This window comes from Varanus komodoensis, unplaced genomic scaffold (assembly GCF_004798865.1).
Source record: "Varanus komodoensis strain SLA01 unplaced genomic scaffold, ASM479886v1 scaffold59_3, whole genome shotgun sequence".
In the NCBI taxonomy this organism is placed as follows: domain Eukaryota; kingdom Metazoa; phylum Chordata; class Lepidosauria; order Squamata; family Varanidae; genus Varanus; species Varanus komodoensis.
The window spans coordinates 288,705-295,934 of NW_025336222.1; the positions used below are offsets into that span (position 1 = coordinate 288,705).

Here is a 7,230-nt window from a genome sequence, read left to right on the forward strand (position 1 = left end):
ATGTGGTGCTACGTCGCGCTCTTCAGTTGTCTTTGGGCCGTGCTCTGGTTTTGGCGTGACCGACAGACTTTGAGCTCCTTCAAGGATAAGTATGTTTTCATCACGGGCTGTGACACGGGCTTTGGCAACCTGCTGGCCAAGAGACTTGACAAGAAGGGCTTCCAGGTGCTGGCAGGTTGTCTGACTCAGAAAGGGGCAGATAACCTACAGCGTGCGAGCTCGCCAGCCCTGCGCACCACCCTGCTTGATGTCACCAGCTCCGAGAGCATCCGCAAAGCGGTGGAGTGGGTGAAGGCAGAAGTGGGTGTAAGAGGTGAGTCTTTCCCTCCCGAAAGGGATCGGGGAGAAGGCAAGGCTGCGGCCTAGTCTATGTGCTATTGTGACCGTGCAGAGAGGAAAGGAAAAGGGCAGAATGTGGTATAGAGCTGAGAAGTCAGAAGCCGGCTGACCTCTCTCAGTGTTCTTCCCTCCAGCCTACAAGTCCCATAATCCCTCAGCCCAGCAGCCCTGATGATTGGGGCTGATGGGAGTTGTGACTCAAAATACCTGTGGAGGCACCGGATCGCTTACTTTTGGACTTAGAAACAGAGAAACAAAGTGGGTCAGAAGGGGCCTTCCAGGCCATCTAGTTTGACCCCTGGCTCCAACCGGCTCCATTCATGCAGTTCCCAACTTCTGCCCTTCTGGCTTTGGAGTTATGCTTTGAAGTGTGGCCAACGATTCTTGTAACCCTTAGAATGGTGACTAAGATTTTATCTTATTCTATTTTTACCCCACCTTTCTGCAAGGAGCCTGGAATCATGTACAGTGGGCCAAACAGACATTCCCCCCCCCCGCATTTTATCCTCATAACAATCTACTGTGAGATGGGGTAGGGTTCACAAGTGATTGCCCTGAGGTCATCCTGCAGCCTTCCTGGGGATATGAACTCGGTGCCTTAGATTTCCATTGCTCCGTGTAAAATAAAGCTTCACAATGACATGCACAAATCTGCATTATTTAGACAGGTTGCAGAATCTAACTTTTCCAGACACAAAAGTTGTGTTGCTTTTGCACAGAATGCTAATACTTACAGCAGAGACAACACAGAGCCCTAGCCAGAGAGTAGGTGTGTGGGACCAGAAAGCGCTGCTGTGTAAAGAAGACCGACGCCCGTGTAAAGCCAGCTGTTCACTGGGACATCAAGGCTCCAACGATGAGCAATCTTACGCCGGCCTTTAATTGGTAGAATGCGTCACACTCTGTATTGCGATCACAGCGAGGGGCATGAGTGGGGCAGACTTTTCCACAGCCTTACATCCTGCAGCTTTACCTGTAGGACGTTGGTCACGGCTCATCGGCAGAGCATCTGCTTCCCCCGCAGGAGGCCCAGGCTGTCTCTGGTGTCTCCTGGGAAAGCATGGGATGCGAGGCTGAGGACAACCCGGGACTGCCGTGCTGCTGGCAGTGAGAGCAGGCAGTAGTAGGGCTAGATGAGGGCCCAGTGGCCTGACTCTATAGGGCAGCCTCCTGCAGCATCTCTTTTCCCACTGTCCTCTCAGTGGCCTGGAGCACTGTCAGCGCGCTCCTTCCCAGCCACCTCCATTGACTCCATGGCCTGGTACATCAGGGGATGCAGGGCAGAGCCGGTCCTGCCATTGGGCAGCGTGACTGGGCAGCAGATGTGGGGTGTCACTAAAGAGCAGCAAAGAGTTATTTAACTACGTTACTGTTTTGTTGCTGACAAAAATGAGGAGGAAAAAGCTCACAAGCATTTCCCAAGTGCCAAACTGCTATACACTGGGCCTTGGGAGAGGGGTGCCATTTGCTGCTTCACGTCAGGTCCCAAGATGTTTTGAGCTGGCACAGACTTGGGATCAGGGGTGCAAGGAAGGCCAGGTATCTGTCTACTTGCATCACCATGGAGGGCAACAAAGGCATGAGCACAAAGACTTCAACCGAGGCAGAAACAGGTCACAGTTTGAGTGGCGAAAATAAAAGTTGTTTCCCTACTTCCTTGCTTTTCTCCTTCCACCCCAGGGCTCTTCGGTCTGGTGAATAACGCAGGCGTGGCCAACCCTATTGGCCCCACAGAGTGGATGAATGTGGAGGATTACCGTAAAGTCATGGCTGTTAATACTTTTGGGGTGATAGAGGTCTCCTTGGCCTTTCTGCCTTTGCTCAAGCAAGCACGTGGCCGTGTGGTCAACACCTCCAGCGTCTTGGGTCGCCTCTCAGCCAATGGCGGTGGCTACTGCATTTCCAAATACACTGTTGAAGCCTTCTCCGACAGCCTCAGGTAGGAGAACAGGTAGGGCTTTACTCCTGCTCATCCTGTGCTAGCTGCTCACTTTCAGTCACCAGTGGCATTTCTCACATTCACTGGCTCCTCCATCCATATGTTACTGTTCCCTCCTTTCCTTTCCTTTCCTTTCCTTTCCTTTCCTTTCCTTTTTCCTTTCCTTTCCTTTCCTTTCCTTTCCTTTCCTTTCCTTTCCTTTCCTTTCCCTTTCCCTTTCCCCTTCCCCTCCCTTGCCTCTAGGCTTTTATCCTTGTCTTCTCCCACTCTCTTGGTTCTACTGTGCATTTCCCTTCCTGGTCCCTCTCCCTTATTCCAGTAGTCAACTCCTCTTCTTTAATGTCTTCTCTATTCTTTCATCTTCAATCTTCTGTTCTCTCACATAAAAAACCCAGAAAGGTGCAGGGTAGAGGATTAAGAAGGGGAATAGTGTGGCCTCGTTTTTGTTATTTCCAGTTAGAAAGAGCAGGTCCTAGGGCAGGCCCCAAGTCTGGTAAGACAAATTGGCCCCTGCGCTCAAGGTTCCCATCCCTGTTATACAAGCTGAGTTTGACCAACAGCAAGGGGAAAAGAGCTGGAGGAAAACTTTATCTCAGCCCCTTTTCCTACTGGTGGAAAAAGAGCCATCTTTGCCTTTGGAAGGATGCCACTGAATTCAGCAAGACTTATTCCCAGCACTTTCTATATATAGGATTACAGTTCTAGCTAACCCGCCTGCCCCCCTGAGGCAACTAACATGTTGCTGCCAGCCTCTGCGCATTCGAACATGTTATAGTACAACACTGTATGCAATCCAGACAAGACGGAGGTTGAATCCAGACAAGACAGAGGTCCTGTTGGTGGGTGGCTCAGGCCTCGGGATGGGAAACTTGGGCCTTGTCCTAAATGGGGTTGCACTCCCTCTGAGGGACAGGGTTCGCAGCTTAGGAGTGCTTCTCGACCCTGAGCTGTCTCTAGAAGCTCAGGTGACGGCGGTGGCGAGGAGCGCCTTCCTTCAGCTTCGGCTGATACATTAACTGCTTCCCTTCCTGGAGAACGACTGCCTGGCGACAGTGACACACATGCTGGTAACTTCCTGATTAGACTTCTGTAACATGCTCTACATGGGGCTACCCTTGAAGACGGTCCGGATACTTCAATTGGTGCAGAATAGAGCTGCCAGGTTGCTGACGGGGCCTGGGCGTTGTTCTCATATAACCCCAGTTCTCCGTCAGCTCCACTGGCTCCCGATTGAAGTCTGGGCCCAATTCAAGGTGTTGGTTATGACCTATAAAGCCCTAAATGGCTTGGGACCTGGATATCTAAAGGAACGCTTGCACCCATATATGTCCTCCCGCCCCTTGAGATCAGCAACAGATGCCCTTCTCCGGGAATTCTCTGTGAATGATATTAGGAGGGTGAGTACCCGGAGGAGGGCTTTCTCTGCGGTGGCGCCCCATCTATGGAATGCGCTTCCCAGAGAGGTCTGCCTGGTACCGTTGTTATTTGTTTTTCAGCGCCAGGCTAAGACCTTTTTATTTAAAACTTATTTTAATTGTTAAATTATTTGTATTAATTAGGATTTTAAAATTTTTAGCCGAGAATGCACCGGGGGTTTTTAAATATTTTTTCTTCTTTTGTTATATTATTATTATTTTTGTATGTTTTATGTATTCTTTGTGAGCTGTCCCAAGGCTTTGTTGCGATGGGGGCGGCATAGAAATGTTTTAAATAAATAAATAAATAATAAAGTGTGTGGGACACACACAGAGAGAGAGAGAGAGAGAGAGAGAGAGAGAGAGAGAGCTCTGAATTCACATTCTTTTTTCCAGCCTTTCTTCTGCTGTTCCTGGATCCAATTATATGCAAAGAATTCAAGTGTGCAGTGTTCCCCGCTCTTTGCAAATGTCTGTCCTACAATTTATCATCAGATGTTTATGCTCGAAGCTCCTAAATATTTGCATCAACTTACTTCATTCAGGATTTGAAAGCAGTTTCTTGCTTAAACAGAAATCAAAATGTGCTCTTTCTCAGGCTTTAAAGTTGAGGTTACTTGTGAAGCAGTTTAAAAAAAAAGGTGAAAATCAGCTTGGTGTTTCACCATATCCCATGAGACGTGTTTTCATGAGATGCTACAAGTGCAAGGTGAATAGTTTTAAGTCCTTAACCTTCCAGGAATGGATATTTCAACTTATACTAGGAAAAGTAGGAAGCAGTTTCACAGACAAGTTTCTCTCTTTGTACTTGCTGCATATAGGATTGTCAACAGGGTTTCTGTGTCCTTAACAGGAGGCAGAAATTAACCAACGGCACTTATCCTGTCATGCAGATGTGATGCTAGGAAAAATTCAGTGCTGATATTATGCCAGGCATGCAAGAGTTAAAAGCATGAGAGGACTATTGGTTAAAAAAAAAAAAAGTGGATACACACCTTCTCCTGTGTAACACTTATGAAGTTCTCCTGAGCTGTAGTTTTCCCCTTAACATTCCATACAGCCACAAACAAGAGTCTGGTTTTATGTAACAAATGAGCAAACAGTGTAATTCTTGTGGTTCAGAACTGGTGATGTGGAAAGACTCCTGCTTTGCATGGGAGAAATGTGACCCTGGCATTTGCAGTGAAGAATACAGAAGCCCTCTCTTTCAGGAGGGACATGTACCATTTTGGAGTAAAGGTCTCCATTGTGGAGCCAGGCTTTTTCAAGACCGCCGTGACCAATCTTGACTCGATAGAGGCCTCATTGCGACAGCTCTGGGACCGCATGAGCCCCGAGACCCAGCAGAGCTACGGCAAAGACTTCTTCCCAAACTGTGAGTGTTTGTGCAGCCACAGCTGCTGGAGTGGAGGGAAGAGCCGGGTCTGTGCTCTGAAGATCAGGGCTATGAGCTGCACCAGCCAGTACCTCTTCTGAAGGTACAGAATAGGAAGAAATCCAAGCATCTTAAATGCCAAAACTCATGTCACAGTAATTACAGTGCACGTAAATGGGGTTAGCTTTTTATTTACTTTAATGTAGACACCTGCAACCCTAATTGGGACCATCATATATCACAAGGGGAAGGTTAAACCTTTTCCCTGTCACCCCTTTTTTCCTTTAAATTGCTCTCTCTGCAGGATAAAGGGGGGGTTAATACTCCCATTGTGATGGGTGGTAGTGGTCTTCCAAGTTGGTGTCCCAGACCATTCTATTAAATAAATGAACAGCTAATCCTCAGCTAAAAGCTGCATCATGACTCTTAACATGTAGTCCAGCATTCAATCCAAACTCTCGTGGATTTTCTGTTTTCCTACAACACATGTAGCAAATTCCAACCCTCTTTTGGTGTTTTGCCTTAAATCAATCCTTCTATTTCCCCACCAACCCATTGTTACAGAATTATTTACATGTACACCTCAGTACCTCGATGCAGGTTTCTGCACTGTTTGCAGCACCCGCACTGGTCTGTTCCAGAGGGCAGAGCTCCCTCCCTCCGCATGACATCCAAGCAGCTCCCACGGCGGTGGAGGCCAGGGCAGCGTATGTGGAAAGCCCCAGCAAATCTCCCAGTTTCTGAGGCCTGAGCTGGGCAGCTCAGGGATGGGGACATGAGCCACTTTCATAACTGGCTTACAAAACTTCATCTGCTTTTGCAACTGCTTGTTGTAGGTACGTTATTTAGGAGTATAATATTAGAGGAAAGCTGCTTTCTTGAAACTGCTTGCAAGAGAGGGAGACAGGTGCTGAGCGCCTACAACACACATTTTGTTGAAGCCAAAAAAAGAATCCTAACAAATGAGCTTGAGACAGAGATCCTAATTGGCCAGGTGCAAAGGCATTTTAATTTGGTTCCTGAAGCAGCTATACTAAGCCAAGGGTGGGTCTAAGGGGGACAACTAAGAGGAATGGAGGCATGTGCACCGTGTACCACAACCAAGAGAGGGGTCTCCCCCAACACCATGACCTCAGGCTACAGTGGGCTAAGTACTAAGCAAAAGGTAATGGGCCACAGGATGTTTTAAAAACTTTTGTTGACTGCAGTTCTTTGCCTCTCCACAGACCTGAAGGTGCAGAAGTTCATCATGAACATCATCTGTGACCCAGACCTCAGCAAAGTGACCGACTGCATGGAGCATGCCCTGCAGGCCAAATACCCTCGTTCCCGTTATAGCGCTGGCTGGGATGCCAAGTTGGTGTGGTTGCCAGCCTCTTACCTACCTGCCTTCCTGGTGGACATTGTTCTGGCTGTCATTCTCCCCAAGCCTGCCCAGCGGGTCCGTTAGACTCCAATGCCTCTTCCTTTGCCCAAACCTGTGATCCAACTCTCAGGCAGACCACATTTCTAGGCAATTATGAGGAAATAAAAGATGCAATCATTGAAAGAAAGCCACTGCCCAGCCAGCTTCTCTTCCATAGATCAGAGGGAGTTTCTGAGACTCTAGAACATGCTATTATCAATCGCACCAACAAGAATGGGCACCCAGCCCATAGAAGGAAAAAATTTCAGGCACAAAGAATGAGGGACTGGTTAAGGAAAATCTCAGCCGCTGTAGCCGTGTAAAACATACGGAGCAGAGGAAGGGAAGGGAATAAGAAAACCAGTGCCAAAATAAAAGGAACAGATTAAATGGATAGCGCATGGGAGAGCAGGGGATATTGCAGAGGTGACTGGTCAAAGGTTATAAATCTTTCTGAGTCATCCTGTCTTACAAGGAAGTCCTGTGTGTTTGGCATGAAAGACTCAATATTACAGGGTACAGAAAATCAAGTTATGCAGGACAGTTGGCTTTCCTTGGGAACCACAGTCTCTCCCCCACAGCATTTTCAAGTGTCCGCACAGGGCAAGGGAGTGCCAGCAATGTTGAGCAGGAAGCTTGTCTACCTTTATTACTGACCATATCATTGAAGGCAGTACCCCCAGCAAGCATCCAAAGTACTTCAGGGATCCCCTGGACCACAGCTTGAGAACCAAGACCTTGTAGCAACATTTTGGTC

The 7,230-nt window shown here is 48.0% G+C and overlaps 1 protein-coding gene across 2 annotated transcripts; it reads left to right on the forward strand.

Moving 5' to 3' along the window:
* RDH5 (retinol dehydrogenase 5) lies at window positions 1–6,619 on the forward strand. Of its 2 annotated transcripts, none has more exons than XM_044449606.1 (4): window positions 1–313; window positions 2,020–2,278; window positions 4,905–5,080; window positions 6,295–6,619. In XM_044449606.1, the coding sequence occupies exons 1-4, from the start codon at window positions 1–3 to the stop codon at window positions 6,516–6,518; spliced, it is 972 nt and encodes a 323-aa protein (XP_044305541.1). In that variant the 3' UTR covers window positions 6,519–6,619. The 2 variants fall into 2 exon arrangements, with proteins under 2 accessions (XP_044305541.1, XP_044305540.1); XM_044449605.1 differs by having other exon boundaries at window positions 4,905–5,068.
* Window positions 6,620–7,230: the final 611 nt, after the last annotated feature.